We start from the raw sequence: 19987 nt of genomic DNA on the forward strand, positions 1-19987 counted from the left end.
TGGCTCAGGAGTGGTGTGGAGAACCAGGAGCTCCCGCTTGCCACAGCACCACACAGGAAGACCACCTCTCCAAACATTGACAGACTTTATTATGGGGGGTTCCCACCTGGGAACCCACCCTCTTAAATAAAAAAGTGCATAGAAAAGAAGGGATTTAGAAACCTTTGTACAGTATCTACATCCTGGGCCCCCAAGGCAGGGAGGGGGCGATTGCTGGGTGGGCCGGAGGGGTGGAGGCGGGGCCTCTACCACCTGCAAGCCCACCTCCACCCTGGACAGGAGGGTGGGGGTGAGAGGCTCCGGGGGTGGGGTGGGGGGGGCTCAGGAGCACCCCCTCCCCAGCTCGGGGCGAGACGGCAGCAGGGGGTGTGGGGGGGCGGTGGCGGCCTCAGTTCAGGAAGCGACGGCAGCGCTTGGCGCCGCAGTTGCAGGGCAGCTTGTTGCTGGCGTCCTCGATGGGGAACTTGTAGTCATAGGTGAGCTCCTCCCCGCGCAGGATGCGGCGCAACGCGAAGATGACGATGTGCTTCTGGCCCTCCACGTGGATGACCCGGGAGAAGCAGTTGGGCTCGCATGAGTGGTTGATGAAGCGTGCGGCATTGCCGTGCATCGTGGCGTCCACCACATCGAAGTCGTCCATCCGGAACATGTAGCACCCGATCCCCTAGAGTGGCGAGGAGGCGCGGTCAGGGGCTCTTGGTGCCCATGGCCCAGCCCCGCTGTGCCCACCTCGCTCCCACAGCCCCACGGAGCCCACCTTCCCATCGTAGAACTTCTCCCGCTTGTCAGTCAGCACAGAGCGAATGACGATTCCAGAATACTCGATGACCATCTCGCCAGCATCAATGTTCCGCTTACAGAACAGGCCCCGCCCGTGGATGGCAGATCTGCAGGTTAGGACGGGCCAGGGGGATCTCAGGAGGGAGGGGGACAGAACCAAGGTGGCCCCGCACCAGGGCACCTGTCCATCCACCCAAGGGGCATCCTCCCCCCAACCCCACTAACCTGTAGACACCCACAGCCTCTTTGGATGTCTTCTTGAGGTGGCGAAAACGCATGGCCATGGGCAGCTCCAGGCTGGTGGCACGTCTGGTGGGGTCAGCAGTGTCACAGGCTGGTACCCAGGAATGACCTCTCTTGCCCCTGGTCACCCTCTTTAGGACCCTTCCAGAACACCCCCAGCACCCTGGCCTGCCCTCCATACCTGGTTGACCTGAGCTGCACCTCATCCTCTTCCTCGTCACAGGCGGCTCCCTCAGGGAGCACCCGGTGCTGGGAGGCCAGGAAGTTGAACATGTCAAAGGTGCATTTCCTGCAGCAAGGGGGGAGAAGAGAGGGTGGTAACAGCCATTCCTTCAAAGAGATGTCACCCACCTATCCTCTGACTGGGGCTTGCTGCTAGCAAGGAAGAAATACTGCAACCCCAAGACACAGCAGGAGGGGGACGGATGGGGCTCACTCTTCTGCTGAGAACTCTAGGAGTAATTCCTGGAGAGGCCAAGCATCTTCTCCCAGGCCTCAGTTTCCAATCTCGAGACCTAACTCCCGCGCTTGAGAACACCCACAGGGCCGCCCCGACATCTCACCGGAGATAGACCTCGGCCCGGGCTGCCCCATGGGGGTTCAGAGGGGGTTCTTCCTGGCCCTCTCCCTGCTGGTGGTAGCGGAACTTGTAGTGCTGGCAGCGCTGGGCCCCGGGCAGCTGCTCTGCCAGGAAGATGACGGCGTCGTGGTGGATGCCCAGGAGCCTTGCCCCACTCATCCCTGGGGACAGTCAAAGGTGAGGACACACATGTCATGTCAGAGGCCCATCCTGTCCTCTGGGAGTGCGCCCAGCGCTCAGCATCCCAGCAGCCCCTCTGCTTACCACTGAAGGAGAGATGCCGGAGCCGGGCATGCCCTCGGGCCTCTTGCACCTTCTCAATCAGAGTTCTCCATGCCCCTGAGGGGAGTGCAGGGCCAGAACAGTCAGGATGGGGCTTGATGGGAGGACCGGACACCTTCCCTCTGTCACCACCACTCCCGACTCACCCTCCAAGCTCTCTGCCTCCACACTGAACCCATCCTCACTGCTGATCTCGAAGCGCAGATGCGGGCCAGCCCGTTTGGGGGCCTGGTTCTCTTTGTCCTCTGGGGATGGAGGCTCTTCCTCAGAGCTTGACGCCTCACCTGGTCCCAAGCAGCAGGTGAGAGTAGGTGAGGATCACCCCTCCTGGACTCTGGGGCCCCGGGTTCCCCAACCCCCTCCCTTCCTCTCCATGCACAAGCATAGACACTTGGGCTGAGGGCTCTCTTCCTGCTCTAACTGCCCCTTGAGCCCTGCAGGATGGACATTATTTTTTTCTGACGAGCCCACAGTCCCTTTTCTGTTAGAGTTCTCGGAGAGATGAGCACTTCCACGGCAGCAGCCTGGGGTGCCCTGGCTCAGCAGGACACAATTCTGGCTCACTCAAACCCAGTTCACCAACAATGCCCATCTATCTGCCCCTTGTTCTTCTCTCACAGAAAATTAAAAATACCAGAGGAGGATATCTTGCACATGTATTTTTTTATATGCAGCACAGCTCTGTAAATATTACAAATTTATTATATAGGCCCCTACCCACAGAGTCAAGTACATGTACGTTATGAGCTATTTAAGGGATTTCTCAGGGGCTAAAGATTTTGCAGCTCAGAGAGGACTTGCTGCTGTAGGAGATGAGGATGTGAGAGCCAGCGGAGGGTCAAGGACAACTCTGAGGTTTGGGGCCTGAACAACTGGAACGGAGATGGTGAGGAGAGCGTGGAACAAGGTAGAGAGCTGAGTTTGGGACATGCTGAGTCTGAAATTCCTCTCAGAAAACCTGCCCTTGCAACCTGCTGGAGACAGGGAGCAGGCAGCGGGATCTAGGAGCCTGGCTACCAATCTACAGGCTGTCAGAGTACGAGATGGGATCCAGAGCCAGGAAAAGATGAGAACACTTGAGAGTAAGTGCAGACAGAGAAGTCGTGGCCGGGGCACTGGGACACTGGGACACGCCAAAGTGACAGGCTGGGGCAACGAGGAGGCAAGAGCAGAGAGATGAGGAGGGGTGGGGTGTGGGAAGCCAACAAAGGAAGTGGAAGTGCTACAAGGGGCGCAGGGAGGGTGTGTGTGTGTGTGTGTATGTGTGTGCGTGTGTGTGTAGATCAGCCCAGATGCAGCGGCTCGCTCAAGTATGGCGCGGTCTGAGGACTGACCGTCCAGAGCAGGGAGTTTGAGTACAGGGTGCTGTAGGAGAGGCAGGACCCACATGGCCACGCTTGCTCCCCACACCACTCCTCTGGGCCAACCTGACCACATGCCCTCCCAGCCCAAGGCAAGACTCCAAACCTGGTTTGCTGTGTGACCCCATCATCTCCAGGCCTCAGTGCCCCTGGGTTCACCTCTGACAACTTCTTCCACCTCCTCTTTGCCCTTACCCCATCCTCACCTCCATTCTGTTCCCTGAACCCGACAGGCTGACTACAGGGGCCTCACCCGGGCGCTCTCATTGCCTTCTTTCTCACGGCGCTCGTTCTCAGCTGCAGTACACTTGCTAACGTACGTGTCTGCTTCCTCTACCAAAATGTGGCGTGGTCCCTAAGGGTGGGGACCTGTCCGTCATGGTCACTGCCATATCCTCACGCCACCTCTGACCCTCATACGCAGTCTTTCAGTTAAGCGGTCTCTCGTGTACCTCGCTCGGCTTCCACGCTCAGTAACAGCGCTACGTAATGAGACAATCCACGTATCCGGACAGGGCTGGGGCCAGGAGAAATTCCGAACCTCAGGCTGCTCTGTTACCAGCTCACTTGGCTGTAGCCTACCCCCTCTCCCCCGGCCCTCTATGACCAACAGAGCACTCACTGCCCTCCCAGCTTCACCGAGGCTGTTAGCCCAATCCACTCCGCGCGCACCCATCCTGCCTCCTGACAGCTTTGCTACTGCACTGACGCCCCTCCCCCGCCCCCCACCCCGTGGCTCCTCTCAGCGGTCTCTTCAGATCCAATGGCCACGCTTTCTCCCACCTCTGCTTCCCTCCGCAAGCTCCCTTCACCCTCCTCCATGGCTTTGCTGTCTCAGCTCTCATACAAATCCCACTGGGCTGCTGCCCACCCTCTCCTCTCAGACCCTTAGCCAAGCTTGCTGGCAAGATGCCTGGGTCTTGTTTTGGCCCGCTCATCAACCACTGTCTTCAATTCTGGACCCTGATGCAACATCCTTCCCAGCCAGTACCCCAAGAGTCCACATGCCTGGTGTCCTCTGCGGCACTGTTCTCTTTTTATATCCTTCCTAGTCCTCCTGCCCCTCTGGATCCTAGATGAGCTCCTCGCTGGCTGAGTGCCCTTATCTAGCTGTATGGCTCTAAATCCCATCTCTAACTCTGACAGCCCCCACACTGTTCAGCCCTGCTAGGGACCTAACCCTCTGACCCCGGCAGATCAGGCTCTGAAGCCGACCCCTGGGCTCTTGGGCACTTTTGCAGGGCCTTTCACGTGGAGCTGAAACTTCAACTCTCTTTTTCTGCCATGGGCCACAAGCTCCGAGGACATCTCTCTAACTCTGAATACCTAGTCTCGGGCTCAGAGCCGGGTTGGTGCACAAGAGCTATCTTTTGAAGTGGACCGATTCTGCATCTGACCATCATCACCCAGCTGAGGCAAGCACAAGGAAGGGGTAGGGAGAACAAAAGGCTGGTCCCTACCTGAGTAGTGGTGCCACTGGGACTCAAGCAGCAGGTCAGGGGGACCATCGGGGGCCCGGGGAGGACCACCTTCTAGGAGTGGCAGCAAGGGGGACCGGTCCTGGAGGGGCCTGTGAGGAGAGACCTGTCAGAAAGAGGAAGAGATGGATGCCCCAGAGCCTCCAGGGGAAGGGCACTGGCTACTCACCTTGGACTTTCCTCCCCAGTGGGCTCCCCAGGCTCATCCAAGTCGAGAACTCCACGCACTGTGGGCGTTTTCATCCTCACTCGGCTAAACCTGGGGGAGGAACCCCAAGAAGGCTGAGCTGCCTTCTCCTGCCCACCTCTCTTGCCCTCCTCCACAGACTCAGCACATTCACTCACCCGCTGCCACTAAGCCCTGGACCCTGGGGAGCATCCTCCAAGGACTCTCCATCTTCCTCCAGCCGGGGGTTCTTGTTTGGGGGAGGCGCTGGTGGGGAACGGCCAGAGAAGGTGGACACCCTCTTGACGCGGATGGCCTGATGGGGTGGGCTGGGGGGCCCACTGCTCAACACCAGTGTCAGTGGAGGAGGGGGTGGTGGTGGGGCGGGGCGGACCACCCCTACCACTGGCAACACACCCAGCAGCGGTCCCGGGGGCAGAGTCCAGGAAGCAGGGGCTGTGGGGGGGATGGGAGGGGGCAGAGGTGGCTGCTTCACTGGGGGTGAGACGGGTTCACCCTCCCCAGCCATCTTGACGAACACTTGCCCGAGCTTGTTGACAAGGATGATTTTGGATGTGGCAGGTTTGGGGGGCTCAGGGGTAGGGCCCAGGCTCAATACCCGGACCCCTGGGGCCCCAGGGAGCCAGGCAAACGTCCGAGTGGGGTCAGCTGGGTTGGAGGGTAGGCCCTGGGGAGGCTGGCTGCCATTAGCCAGTGGAGGTGCTGGGGGAAGCGGCTCCTCTCTGGGCCCAGCACCTCCCTCCCCGGGCCCCCCTAGGTTCTTCAACACAAAATCCACAATTTCTGACGGCAAGTCCTCAGGAGGTCGGGTTCTGTCCCCTGCAGCCCCGATGACCCCAGCCCGGCCCACTCCTGGCCCTGAAGGAGGAGTCCCCTGACCCCGAGGCTGCTGGATGGCCTCTGCCTCGCTGTCCGTGCCGTCATCCACTCCATCCAGCTGTTCGATGCGGGGGGCTCCAGGAAGGGCGCCAGGGGCCAGGGCAGGGCCAGACACCACAGTCACAGGGAAGTGGACATAGCGGGGGGTAGGGCTGGCCTCTTCCTCTGAACTGTCCCCTGGGCCCCCGTGGCCGCTCCCCACTACCCCTGCAGCCACAATCTCTTCCTGGAAGGGCTCAGTCCCCAGCAGGCTGGCCGCAAAGTCCAGGTCAGCAGCACTCAGTCCTGATACCACCTCCATGTCCTCAAAGTCTGGACCCAGGTCTTCAGGGGGTGGTGGAGGAGATGGGGCTGGGCCAGGGGGAGCCAGCTCCCCTGAGGTAGGTGTGAGGGCTCTAACGACTGAGGTAGGAGGGGGCACCCTGAGCTGTGGGGAGGTTCTGAGAGGGGGAGAGGCCCGCCGTGAGGCCGGCAGCCTTGGGGCCAGGGGGCTGGGACGACAGGAACGTCTGGGGGGAGCTGGGAAGTCCAGGTCTCCCACCGTGGGGATGTGGTGGGTCAGAGAAGATGGACTTCCTGTGGGGGGAAGGGTCAGTGTCAGCCATGAGCTCCTGCCTCACCCACCCACCCCTCTCCCCGACACGTCCAGGTACTCACCAGGGGAGGGCAGGGGTCCAAAGGAGACACCCCCCAAGGGCCTCCGGGATGGTGAGTAGTTGGGCACTTTGATTCGAGCCCCCGAGAAGGAGCGGGGGGCCGGAGGAGGGGCACTGCTTGGATCTGGCCGAAGTGGGGGGTCCATGTTCTGAACAGGTGAGTGGTGCTCAGGAGCTCCGGGGATGAGGGCATCTATATCTGGAGGGGGGTCCACATGATCTGGGGGCTCTGAGGAGGAAGGAGAATGCCGTCAGGAATGGCAGGGGCTCTCTGTTAAAGCCTCTCCTGACACACCCTCCCTCCTTTTGAGCCAACTGAGCCTTCCCCACCCCTGCCCAATGGTCTGGTCACAATGTGCACTGGTTCCCAGTCATCACCCAGGTCCCACACCCTGCTATGGCTTCTTCAAAACCTCCACACATGCGTGGATCAGGGGCCCTCTGCAACCCTTCATCACCCGTTTCTACCACCTCCCCCATTCCCAGCCGCCTACTGTTCTGACTCAGGCCCCGTATGCCGTAAGGGGCACTGCCCTCTCTCCAGCAGGGCCAGTCCCACCACTTTCTCACCCATGCCTTGCATCCCTGCCACATCAAATGCATCTGCCCCAACCTGGCGCTTGGGGCTCCCCATTACCTGGCTCCACCCAATCCATGAGAACCAACCTCTGCCACCTCCTCCCAACACTCCCCTGCTACCAGCCAGGATGGCTATACCCTCCTCCTCGCTCTACTTTATGTCATGCTCCAACCTGGCACAAACCCCTTCCCTGCAAACACACTCCGATAATCTTCCTCCTCCTGTTCAGCCCACGAGCTCTCCTTTACCAGTCTCCAAGCCCAATCCTTGCTGTGTGCCATCCGGCTCTCAGCGACATCCCTCAGCCCTGGCAGGGCTACGAGGGGACCGATGTGGCTCACATCTTGATGCCAGCACGGCGTTACAGTGCAGAGCGATGGCCCTTTCTGCGCTGCAGCAGAGCAGAGCCAGCACCTTCCGCAGAGGGCTGCGGGAAGCAACCTGGGCACACATGCCCCAAGCCAGGGGGCTGTAACTGTTTGTCTAGAAGCTGCGACCCCCCACAAGCAGGTAGCTATCTATCCCCTCACTTCCTGTGAAATGCTGAGTGTAGTCAGTCCCTGGCACGTAACGCAGAGCTGTTAAGTGATCATTTATTGGCATTACGACAAAAGGCAGAATGGCAAATATCCAGGGGTTTCTTTAGGGAAGAGGGAAATGGGGTTGGTGGGTAACCATTTGGGGAGCAGGGAAGGAAATGAGGGAGTTCCAAGGTCCTTACCTGAGGAAGGGGCAGGGCTGTGCACAATGGTCTGATTCTCCTCTGCTGCCTCCAGGTGAACCGGCTCTTCCCTCGGACCCCATGGCCGATACTCCAGAATACGACACCGATACCAGCAGCGCCGTCGAGCATCCACTGTGCTCCAGTACAGACGGGAGCACCTGTCAAGTGGGCGTGTAGGTAAGAGGGTCAGGATAACTTGGGAAATGGGATCCTGTCCTGGAGTACTTACACCCCACCCAGGCCCCCTGGACTGCTCACTGGTAGCCAATGGGGAAGAGCCGTCCCTCGCAGTCTGAGAGATCAGACAAGGTACCCAAGGAGTCAATTCGGATGGAGCCTACGGTGCAGAAAAGAGATCAGGAAGGTGGGCCAGGCAGGATCAGGAAGACCAGGGTAGAGAGCAAGAGGCTTACCAATGAGCACATTGATGGCATCAGGTTCCAGCCCCGTCAAGAACTTTCGCTTAAAGTTGATGCCCTCAAAGTCCACGTAGACTCGGCGGAGAACATCAAACCCATCAGGGGTCACAATCTCCTGAAGAGGGGTGGCAAATGGGATTGCTGGGTTGGTGAGAAGCAAGGGGGATGTGAGGGAAGGCTCTGAGGCAGGGACTGGACAGCTGGGGCTAAGGCTGAGGGGCTGCAGGGGTCTAGGAGTGGGAAGGGAAACGAGAGCAGTGGGAAGCTGTCTTCCCCATGGTTCTGGCTCACCTTGCCATCCAGCAGGTCTGTGTGTTTCTGGCAGAAAACTTTCTTGTCATCCTGGAAGATGCAATAGCTGGCCCGGGCACACATGAAATGGAAGTTGCTGAGGCAGGAGGAAAGGCAGCAGCCCACTGTGGCTCCAGGCTTCAGGCAGAGTTCACAGCGCTGCGGGTGGAAGGGGCTGCTGAGGGGAGAAGCCAGTGACCAAGACCAGGGTCTGATGCTCAGCATCACTATCCTTGAGACTCTGCTTGGGCCCGTCTAGCCTAGCACCTCGCAAAGCAAAGGCAACCATCAAACATACCCTCTTCCCTAGCTGTGTCCAGGGCCAGGTGCACATCAAAACTACTCCAGATTTTCTGAAGCAGCGTGTAGCCACAGAGACAAAAATAACAACATCTAACACCTACCAACCAGTATTTACCATGTTTCTCATACCATTAAAAAAAAAAAAGTTGAAGCCCCATTCTACGTGGGGCTTCAACTTATGACCCCAAATCAAGAGTTGCATGCTCTTCTTCTCATGCTATTTTAATGTAAAACTTGTTATCATTTTACTTAAATCTTCACATTTGCACTCCCCCCTCCCCAATATGTATCACCCCATGTCTCACTTCCTGAGCCTGAGACATTCTACAGCACCAGGTCCCACACTGGTGAGGAGAGGTTTTAACCCAGGCAGTACCTCACCTCACGGGGACACAGTAGAAACCAAATGTCACCCTGTACAGAAAGCATCCAGCACAGGTTCAATCAACAGATCTTCTAACTTTTAATCTGCCAAGCTTCAGACCCAAATATGGGGTCTGATAGGGCAGGGAGCCACTATCACTGAAGCACCAGAGTCCTGGGACAACAAAAAATGGTACCCGGGACCAGTAGTGAGAAGATATGGTGGGGTAGAAATTGTGAAACAAGAGCAGTTTCCCCTACAGTGGGGGGTAGGGTGGGGTTGGGGGAGGGGGCCTACCCAAGACCCTGGGGCTGCCCACCTCTCTAGGCCCGGGCTCTCACCATCTGCCTCCCTCGAGCCACAGCAGCATGCACATTTTTGAGGGAGCCATCATTTTCCTCAAACACTTCAGCTGACCAAATGGCACAGTTGACGTGTGTCCACTCATTCTGCCCGATGTATAGGAGTCGTCCTGCCTCCTGGGGGCAGAGGAGAAATGGTGTGAGGGAAGGCCCCAGGGACTAGGCCCCACCACTTGGGGCTTCACATGGTAGCCCTCACCTTAGAATCTGCATCCCCGTATTTGAGGCAGAGCGCACACTGACGAGGGTCCTCCAGGTGTGAGAAAGCAGCTGGATCCTTACCCTGAAAAGCTAGAAGAGATGTGGGAAGGCAAGTCCCACAATCAGGACCGAGAGCATGTCCCACCAACTCAGGGGCCCTGGCTTCCAGTCCCCACTTCCCAGTACCTGCTGAGGGGTCCCCTGGAGGCTGCCCTGATTCTGGGGTCTCAGGTTCCTGCTGCCTCCACTGAGCGTAGACATGGTCCAAGGACGGGGGCAACACGGCATTGGGAAGAACTCCGCTGTGGACAGGCAGGGTCAGCATCTGATACGTCTAACGGGGTGGCCACCCACAATCTTAGCCTAAACATGCCACGACACACTTGATCCTCTCTCCATGTGGCATTTCTTCCAGTCTCCCAAATAAGCCAGGGCCCCTTACCCACCTATGACATGTGAAATGCTATTCCTCATGCCTGGAATACTCTTTCCACATCTCGGCTTGGATGTCATCTCTTCTGAGAAGCATTAGCTCTAAGCACCTTCTCTGGGCTCCCAAAGCACCCTGGACTTCCCATCACCACCCTGACCGTCTGGGTCATCACGCACTAATGTGCCTGCTCAACCCCCCAGACATGGCTTACTCACTGCTATTCCCCAACATTACCCTTCCCAAAGTAGAAACAAAGTGAGCAAACCGTACAGAGTCTTTGCTGGCCTACAACCACCGAGGACGCTCACCCTGGTTCCACCACGCTCCAGACCCTAACCATGTTCCTCGTCTGTTCTCGGCCCAGGATCCAGACCCTGGATTCCCAGGTGCCCTTGCTTTTGCCCTTGTTTCCTGGTTCCCCTTCTGTTACCCAGCCTTGCTCACTTCGGCAGCCGGGTACTCCGTCGCCAGTACTTGGGGTCGTGGGCGTCGAACCAGCCGAACGCAGACTCTAGCAGCTGGGGAGTGGGTTAACAGGATGAGAAGAACTGGCTTCCCCAGGAAAGCTGGTAGGGATAGGGTCTGGAGGACCCCCACTCTCCTCCCCACTACCACTCAAGACACTCTAAAGACATTCCCCTAAAGTTCTCACCTTCAGTAGGAGCCCCTTCATCTGGCCTCCAGCCCGGCGCTCTGGCTGAGTGCCTTCTCCTTCTTCTGAGTGCCTCATCAGGATGCCCACCATGTCCTCCATAAAGCTGTGCTGTAAGGGGGCTTGTCAGGATCAGAGCCCCCACCCCACACACCACCCCCTCTTCCTGGCACTCACCTATTCCCCTCAGTGTCCCACTCACCACAGACTTGTAATGGCCTTCCTCGAAGCGCCGACTCACAGCTTGCAGATCGCAGGGGCCTGGGTGCAGCTGCTTTCCAGCCTGCCCACACTGTAGAGACAGAAAGTCAGCAGGGCTGCTGCTGGGCCTGACCCCACCCCATCCTACCTCCTGAGCCTCCCAGACCTGAGTGCACAGCAGCAGTGGGCCCGCCACTTTGGAGCTCAGCAGACCCTGGAGCACCTGGCGCAGGCCCCCCTGCAGGGCCCCACTCAGGGCCTCTCGCCAACGGGGGTGTGTGGCCCCTGCACACGGTCCGCAGGTGTACAGCACGGAGTCTGGCAGCCCAGAAAGGATCTCATAGTCTTCATCTAAAATAGCCAGGGTGGGAAAGGAGAGAATGATCTGGGAGAATGTGAGAGCTCTCAGCAGCCCAGAGGAGTTGCCGAGGACATACATTAATGACACCCATGAGGGCCTGTGCCCCAGGTATACAGGGAACACCTCTACCCCCTTTCCCCCTGGGGCAGAGGTGGCAGCCAAGGCACTCTGCCTGCTCACCCGAGAGCCCCTCACACTTGGCATGCACCCAGTGGTCACACTGTGCGCACTGCATCATCTTGCTCTCGTAGTCGTTGTCTTCGTAGCAGCGTGTACAGATTGGGCAAAAGTTTCCTGCAGAAGACGGAGGAAAAGGTCAAGTCAGAGGGGCCAGAGCCACCACCCCTTGTTTGGCTGCTGTGATGGCTGCCTTTGCCATGCCCCAACTCGGGTCCTACCATTCTCTAAATGCTGGCTGAGGATACGGCCTCTTGCAGCCCTATAGCCCCAATGCCTCACTTGCTAACATGCTGCCTGAATGAACACGGGGGGAAAGCCCAGGTTTTCAAAGTGATCAGTGGAGACTCGAGGTTCCAAGAAGCAGGTCAGGGACCACTACAACGGTGGGGACCAGGCCAACTCCTGCTGCCCTGAGAGGAACTGTGTCCCTCTACTTGAGGTACTGGATAGGCTTCTGTGGGAGACTACCATGAACAGAAGAAAAGGTTCTGTGGCTAGAAGAAAATACAAAGCCACTAAAATCTGCATCTGTCCTGCCTGTGTAGGAGCCTGGTCCACTGCCCGGTGTCCCCCAGGGCCCAGGTCCCCTGACAGGTCCCCACCTTTCTCAAAGAGCTGGGTGCACCTGGGGCAGAGGCTGTAATCTCCAGACCACTCGACGTCCCAGTTCTTGCCTGGAGTTGCCCCACAGCTCTTACAGCGCACGCAGGCCGAGCAGATCTGGGGAGGTGCAGAGTGACATTAGGGGGAGCAGATTGGAGCATTGTGGGGGGCTACGATGGGAGGAGATGGGCAAAGAGGAGTGGAAGGTAAGCAGGAGATAAGTGAGGAAGGACAGGTAAGAGATGAAAAGGTGTACAAGATAAGTGAGGAGGGAAGGAGAAACAGGAATGAGGTAGGGGAGACCGAGAGATGGCAACAAAAAGGAACAGAGGTCAGGCAGGGGCAGGTGATTCTGAGCCCAGGACCATGAAATCCATGAACCCTTTCGCATTCTTCAATCATTTGGTACAAATTCTGCACATAAGTCTCGTCTACGTGAAATTTTGGAAGAAAAATGCTATTTATCAGAAAAACTCTCATAAGGACCTCCAACCTTCCAGTCTGGGGGTGGTAGCAGCCTTAATTAGAACTCCAATGCAAGGGGTGTGGGCCTCATCTCTCACCCAGTGGCGCCGTTTGCGTGTGGCCCGAGTTGGGTAGCTGGGCCCCAGACAGGCTGGGTGGTAAGCATGGCGGCAGCGCTCACACTCCAGGAGGTGCTGTTGGAAGTTGGGAGAAAAACAGCAATGGCAGAACCTATGGGCACAAGTACTCCCCCCTCCTCCATGCCTCCACCCTCACGGCTCCTGTGCCCAAACCTTGGATCCCCGGCCTTTGCGCCCACAGACATGGCAAAACTTGCAGCGGCGGCAGCACCAGGTGTCATGATGTTGAGGCAGGGGCCGCTCGGCCTCCTCCAGACAGAATGGATGGAAAGGGTCACAGCAGACTTGGCAGAACACCAGCTAGGGATGGGGAGAGTGAACAATGGGCACAGTGTGAGGCCAAGAGGCCAAAGGATGAGACCCTGTTGAGGGCCCAAGCAATCAGGCAGTTTAAGGGCCAATGGAGACCTGGGGGGTTGTGGAAAAAGGCAGGGATCCAACCTCATGCAGGCCTTTGCTGGCACACAGCAAGCACACCATCGGCGGCCCCCCTGGCACGGAGGTGAGCACGCTCAGGCCGCCCATCAGCCACACGTTCTCCAGGTCACAATCCTCCTGAGGGAAGAAAGGACACGAGATCAGAAAGCAGCCAGGAACATAAGCCAAAGCCATTCTTTAAAGCCCTGGTTTCTCCGCTACAACCCATAGGTTTCTTTCCAACACAGTCCTTGAGACCCTCTCCCTCAAAGCCATACCTTAAAATCCACACGGACCCGGTGCACTCCGTCAGGGGACTTCTGTTTTCCAGTCCAGCCATTGGGAAAAGAGGCAAAGGGGCCAGGAGCCAAAGCATCCTAGGGAGGGTGGCGGTGGTCAGAAAACTGCCAGCCTCACCATCTGCAGACTTCTCTCCATACTATCCTCTCCCCCAGCCTGCCCAACCCTGTCTTTTGCCCAAATCCTACTTTGCTTTCCAGAAGGACCTGCCTTACCCCTCAGGGCCTGTCCTCTGGTGTGGACACAACACAGCACTCAGGTGAGCCCGTTACCCTGACTTGCTAGGAAGCTCCTGAAGGGCGGGAGCCATGCCTTCCACAGGGCTCAGGGTTCTTGGTGTGGGGCCGTGCTGACCTTGTCCAGGCGCCTTCGGGCCTTGAGCTGCAACACAGGCTGCAGGGTGGGTTTGCGGGGCCGGCTCTGCTCCTCGGGTTCTGGCACTGGCAGCTCTAGGCAGCACATATAAGTGGTGAGGGTCCTCCTCTTCCCTGCCCCATTCCCTTTCCTCCATATCCCCTGTTACCTGGATCCCCATGACTGCCTTTAAATAACCAACAAGATGACTCTTAGACCTGGCTCGATAAGCTCCGAAAACTTTACACACCCACTTTCCCCGTCCACCACAGATTACCTCCTTCTCTGCACTCTCTATCATACAGATACAGCCCCTGGTCTGAAAACCCGTCTACACAAGACACAGCACTGACTGGAAGGGGAAACAACAAGCAATTCGCACCATTCTCTCGTGGGGTCCGACGCCGGGGAGCAGGGGGACCCCCAGGCTCTGAGTCATCCGAGTCCTCGAAGATATCATAGGAGGGTCGCTGTTTGACGCAGCGCCGGGCTGACTTGCGCTGCAGTAGGAGGGAGTCCTGCTCCTCGGGCCCTGGGGGGGCCACCACCTCCTCCCGGGGCCCCCCAGCTCCCGCCCCCCGGCGTGGGCCTGGAGGACCAGGGGAGGCCTCAGGAGATTCATCGGAATCCCAGGGCAACAGCGTCTTCACTATCGTCCGGCCTGTGGGAACAGGGGACTTAGTAGGATCTGAGCTCAGTCAGGGACATGGGACACTGGGATGCAAAAAAAGCCAAAAAGAAGTGGGGCAGAAGAGAGTAAGTACAGAAGAGATATGAAAGCACACGATGGAAAGATGACAAAGGTAACAGACTGCAAAGATAAAGGGAGGAGAGCAAAGAAAACACGGTTCTTCCACACCATGGATCTAAATAAGGTTGTGTAAAGCATCAAGCCTCGTTACCTTTTTTAGCCAGCCGTTCCATCTTCCGAGCCTCTATCTTGTCACACTTCCGGTATCTGGGGAGGGGAGCAGCACGTCACCAGGGTAGGGGACTGGTGGTCTGGGGGAAGAGAGGAAGCTCTCCACAAGGATGCCAATCCCACTGCTCTGGCGGGGCAGGAGGCCTGGGTGACTGACAACCACGGGTGGGAACAGAGGCTGCGCCCTGGCTACTCACACACAGCACTGCTTCTTGGTGTTGGGGCCCCCAAATTTGGGCTTGTCCAGGCAGTTGACACAGGACCCACAGTCCTGCACACGCAGGCAGCCCCGACAATGTCCACACCGTGCCATCCTCATCTTCTTGCCATGATGGGAGGGCAGTGAGCGCCGGGGTGTATGGGCCAGGGTCCCTCCAGACCCTGCAGGCTCTGAGTCTCCCCCAGGCCCTGCTGACTCCACTTTTCCCCGCCGAGACCGTGACGGGACACTCTCAGTCTCAGATGCTGATGATGTATCTAGTGCAATGGAGAGGAAAGGATGGGGCCACAAGGCCACTAGGCCTTTTACCTCAGTTCCCTGTTCTCCCCCAGATCTGATTCAACTGACCCTCTGGTCCTGACTTTCCCCACAGTGCTCAGGTCCCAGGTGCCCTCAAATCCGCTCTAAGACCTAGCACTCCAACCCACCTGCCACCTGCCCCAAGCATCCAACTCAGCTCCCGCTCTCCTAGGCTCTTGGTGCATGTGCTCGCCCCCAAATGTGACACAGCTGTCAAATCTTCCCACAACACACCCGCCCCTACCCTCCGTGACGAGGTCCTGCCGATCCCGGAGAGGGAGAGCACTGAGGCGGGGGACGTCTTCGGGCACCATGGCCCGGGCCTGACCTAGGGCCACAGCAGCATGACGACAGACATGTTTGATACGGGGGCCTTGCACAGGGGACTCAGGGCCCTAGGGGAGGAGAAACCAGGAATACATGTGGGAAGTTGCCCCTTGTGCTCCTGTAACCAGCCTTCTTCAGAGGGCTCTGCTCCCACTCCATACCGACGGTCTCTCTCTCTTAGTTTCCATCGATTCATCTTCAGACTTGACAGAACCTCTATCTGAGATCTGCTTGACCGTCCCCACGACTTCCTCCATCTGCCCTCCAGGGCTTGGCTGGTGGGGAAATAAACAGGGTCAGAGGCTGGAAAGTGAGGAAAAATAGGGCTGGGGGACGAGCATCGGGGCAGGCCAGGGAAGGAACACAGGCAGCTGAGAAGCAGGGAAGGACTGGCTCTGAGGGTCCCCTGAAATACTGGAGGGGGTCTGAGGAGGCAGGAGGTGACCGGAAACTGAGAGAATGGAGAAAACTGAGGCCAGACGACTGGGTGCAGAAACCCGGCCAAAGTGCCATGCTCACCGGCATCAAAGACGCCACCTTCTGCTGCTGCTGCTGCTGATCAATCTTGAACAGCTGCACCTTGGCTCTCTTGAGGAGGCTGAACATTTTCTCCTCCACACCAGACAGTGGTAAGGAACCCAAGCCCGCAGTACGGGCCTTTTCCAGTGGTGACAGCTGCTGCGGCGGTGGCTGTGGCTGCAGCTGTAAGTGCGCTTGTAGTTGGGGCTGCTGTGGTGGTAGCGCCTGGGGCAGCAGCTGGCTTGACAAGGCCTGGAGGGGCTGCTGTAACTGAGCCTGAGACTGCTGCCCATTGCTCAGAGACGGAGCCACAGGAAGGGGCGCCTCGGCCTTAACAGGAGTGGCGACCACGGGGGCAAATCGAGGCAGGCTGAGGTGGTTGGTGCGGCCCACTGCCCGTGGCTCAGGCTCAGCTGGAGAGTCGTCGGCAGGAGGCGGCTCTGGCTCAGGGGCTTCTGGGGCCCCAAGAGGAGTAGTAAGCACCGATTCGTAGATCTTCAAGTGGGCTTCACTCGGGGTAAACTGAGGTGCCCGAAGGAGCAGGGGTCTCCGCGATGGAGTGACAGGGGCAGGAGGTGGGGGTGGGGCCGGTGGGGGGGCAGGAGGAGGAGGGGGCAGTTCCCGGGTCAGCGAGGTCCAGCGAAATGTGGGTTCCCTTAGAATGGACCGTCTCTTCTCAGGGAGTGGGACTGGGGTAGATGGGGGGGTTGGGGCACGCGGTGGAGAGGGAGCTGGTGCTGGTTCTGGGGGGGCAAGTGGGGAGGTGGCAACAGGAGGCCGCAGAACAGGTGAGACTTCTACCTTTAGGGGTTTGGGGGGGTCTTCGTCCATAAATCGCCGGGGTGTCTTGATGACTCGGGAGGAGCGGGCACTCACCACAGGCATAATAAACTGCCGGATATTCTTCAGGAAGGTGGTACTTTTGGGGGCCACAGTGGGGCCGTCTTCTAGAGGGCCCCCCGTGGTGGTGCTGGGGGTTGGAGTGGGAGGAGAGGTACCCTCCGGCACTGCCCGAGCAGCTTCTCGCTCTGCCCGCTGGCTGGGGGTCAGGGGAGGCCGGCCCCTCTTCCTGGAGCATGTAGCTGGGACCACTGGAGGAGGGGATTCTTCCTGCTCCTCTGGGGCAGGAGGCGGTGGAGGCGATGGTGGGGGCAGAGGGGACACTGGGGGTGGTGGAGGGCAAACTGGGGATGAAGGAGAAGTGGAGGGGGGTGGGAGGGGTGGAGGCAGTGGTGGAGGTGGAGGAGGTGGAGAAGATGGAGCAGGTGGAGGGGCTGGAGGGGCTGGAGGAGTGGAGGGTGGAGATGGCAGCTTTGCCTCTTCCTTTTCCTCTGCTAGCATCATCTCTTCTTCAGGTCCAGCTCTCTCTACCTTTTCCTCTTTCTCTTCCTTGTCTTTCTCTTCTTCCGTCTCCTCCTCTTCCTCTTCCTCTAGCTTTTGCTCTTTTCTCCAGCAAGGGCCCTCTCCCTGTCCAGATCCAACTTTTGCTTGGGGGGCATCCTGCCAGCTTTCTTCATGTTGATCTTGACCCTGACCTGATTCGAGTCCCAAGGACAACTGTCCCATCTTCACTTTTTTGGCCTTTGAAACAAACTTGATTACGAGAGGGAGCCCGCCTCGGCCTCGGCCTCTACCTCCACGGCCTCCTCGCCCAGACTGTCCTCCACGCTTGGGGGTCCCAGGTCCTGGGCCAGGCCCCTCCTTGCACTTCCAGCTGCCAGTTCGATGTTTTACAGGAACCACAGGAGGTGGGGGCTCAGGTTTGGGGATTGTCACAGCTGCTTCTGCCACCACTACTGCTTGTTGCTTTTTCCTGCAGGGGCCTGCTGGCCGTCCTGGGGGCCGTCCCCGAGACCGACGTGGAGTGGAGGGCTCACATGCCCGGCTCCGCGGGGCTTGGGGTGCCTGGGCCCGCCGAAGAAGTTCAGTCAGTGCCTGCACCATCCGTTCTGTGCCCTCCTCACCCCGTTTCCGGGCAGGAGTCTTTGGGGGGGTAGGAGCGACATCTGCTAGGCGAGGAGGCGGAATGGGGGTCGTCTTATGCTTGCGGCCCCGACCTCGGGGGGCTCGACCTAAAAGGAGAATAGGTGTGGGGAGATGGGTCAAGCTAGCCCTGCAGACTGAAGAAGGTACTCCAGGAGGGCAAGGACTAAGTCTTCCTTGTCTCTTTCCCCCACAACCCAGCCTAGCTTGGGCTTTGAACACAGAACACGCTATGTAGCTGATGGAGACTCTAGTTAAACAGGGAAGAGCTAACATGAAGAGCAAGAATAACATTCCTGTAAAGCTACAGAGGTAGAGTTTCCCCATCACTCACCTCGCTGGGATCGGAGCGCAGAGCGCAGGGAACTGGGGGCCACATCTTCATCTGAATGAAAACCCTGAAACTCCTGATTTAGGGGACCAGGGGTGGAGGGGAGAAACAGCAGTCAGTGCCAAAGCCCTCGTTCCACCGGAGATTCAGGTATGGAGGTATAGCCCCAGTTTCCCCCTTAACATACCCCTATCTATTTAGAGAAAAACTTAAGAGTGGAAGATAAAAAGAGTAGAAAAGAGTCTCTCCCTAGGGTTGGAGGCACAGGGTATTTCGAACCCCCATCCCATATACCGGACTACACCAGCACAGCCGTCAGTGGTTCGCTGGCCCAGAAGGGAACAGAACTGGGTCTTCTCAGGCCAGGCAGTAGACACTACGCTCAGACTCCCCCATCCTCCAACTCAAAAAAAGGTGGAACTACTGTTTATACACTCTCAGGTTGCAGTTTCCTCCTGAATGAAGATGGGAATAGGGGCACTCAAGTCGAGTGTGTGTGTGTCTGTGTGTGTGTTTCAAATGGTTTACCATTATAAGCTCTACTCTGAGCCCTGAGGTGACTACAAACTGTCTTAAGTAATACAATCTACACCCTCCTGACTTTTCTGAGGCTGAGGATAAATCCTGAGCTGAACTCGAACCTGCTAGAGTTCCCGGTCTCAGCCTTTATTCCATTTTTCTTCAACCTGTGCCCCCAAGAGGAAGCCCTCCAACATGCTACCCTCTCTCCACTTTAAGAGGAATCGGGAAACTGGTGAATCTGGGATATGTCAGAGACTATGAGGCCAGGTGAAGCAGCCTACAGGTAAGAGCCCAGGGAGCCCCAGCCTGGGTCCACTAAAGCCACGCTGCTGCTGTCAACCACCACTGGTTGGGCATGCAGTATCCACAGCCTTCTCGCTCAAACCTCTACTGCAATAGCTCTGCCAACTAACAAGATCATCAGCCCAGGATACTTCTGCAGGACGTGCCTCAGGCCCAAGTACCCAGCTGCAGCCCGGGGCTTCTCTATATACTTTCATAGGCCTTTTTCACCGACAGCTCCGTGCAGCCTATCTACTCCCAGGCCTATTTCCAGGGCCCCTTCCCTCCGCAGGGGCCCTGAGAACCTCGCTTCCCCACTCCACCCCTCGGGGCCACCCAGACCCTTGGAAGCCCCCGGCCTCCGCCCCGCCCGGCGTTGGGGACGCCTCCGACTGCCTCACCTCATCGTCGGATTCCTCGTCACTGCTCTCCTCCTCCGGCACGCAGCCACGGCTTGGGCCCCAGCCCCGGCCCCGGCCCCGGCCCCGGCCCCGTTGAATGCGCGGGCCAGCCCACAGGCGGCGGAGCCGGCGCAGGCCCCGGCGGAGCCCCAGCAAACGGAGCAGGGCCGTGTCCTCCCCGGGCTCGGCTCCGCCCGGCACCCCCGCGCCGCCGCCGCGCCGCAGAGCTACCCGCACTCTCTCGGCTCCGCTGCCCCGTCCGCCGCGGCCCCCGCCCCCGCCGGAGCCCCGCGGCCGGCCCGGGAAGCGGCCCCGCGCGGAGCCAGGCCCGGGGCAACTGCCGCCGCCCGCCGCCGCCGCCATCTTGGCACCGTGAGAGGGGCC

The 19987-nt window shown here is 58.5% G+C and overlaps 1 protein-coding gene across 1 annotated transcript; it reads right to left on the reverse strand.

Moving 5' to 3' along the window:
- Window positions 1-68: 68 nt before the first annotated feature.
- On the reverse strand, window positions 69-19981 carry KMT2B (lysine methyltransferase 2B). Its single transcript, XM_059382695.1, has 37 exons — window positions 19604-19981; window positions 18402-18474; window positions 16085-18156; window positions 15727-15840; window positions 15483-15633; window positions 14916-15195; window positions 14699-14754; window positions 14179-14457; window positions 13797-13891; window positions 13421-13519; window positions 13167-13280; window positions 12879-13025; window positions 12684-12779; window positions 12120-12237; window positions 11518-11631; window positions 11143-11327; window positions 10978-11067; window positions 10776-10886; window positions 10568-10641; window positions 9877-9992; window positions 9689-9780; window positions 9469-9606; window positions 8461-8619; window positions 8164-8284; window positions 8009-8087; window positions 7748-7908; window positions 6448-6675; window positions 5070-6366; window positions 4894-4983; window positions 4707-4816; window positions 2032-2169; window positions 1868-1942; window positions 1587-1764; window positions 1205-1312; window positions 1006-1089; window positions 758-887; window positions 69-664 (listed from the first exon to the last, which is right to left on the reverse strand). Exons 1-37 carry the CDS (start codon window positions 19964-19966, stop codon window positions 389-391), a joined length of 8211 nt encoding a protein of 2736 aa, XP_059238678.1. The 5' UTR covers window positions 19967-19981; the 3' UTR covers window positions 69-388.
- Between the last annotated feature and the right edge of the window lie 6 nt (window positions 19982-19987).

This window comes from Mustela nigripes, chromosome 17, assembly GCF_022355385.1.
Source record: "Mustela nigripes isolate SB6536 chromosome 17, MUSNIG.SB6536, whole genome shotgun sequence".
NCBI classification, from domain to species: domain Eukaryota; kingdom Metazoa; phylum Chordata; class Mammalia; order Carnivora; family Mustelidae; genus Mustela; species Mustela nigripes.

What these genes read in the sequence shown, in the direction of transcription:
- KMT2B (XM_059382695.1), bottom strand. Translation starts at nt 19,966, where the DNA reads ATGGCGGCGGCGGCGGGCGGCGGCAGTTGCCCCGGGCCTGGCTCCGCG. An exon ending in CAAGTGTGAGGGGCTCTCGG is followed by an intron (nt 11,328 to 11,517) that starts GTGAGCAGGCAG and finishes TGGCTATTTTAG; the next exon opens with ATGAAGACTATGAGATCCTT. An exon ending in GTGCAGCTCAGGTCAACCAG is followed by an intron (nt 1,090 to 1,204) that starts GTATGGAGGGCA and finishes TGACCCCACCAG; the next exon opens with ACGTGCCACCAGCCTGGAGC.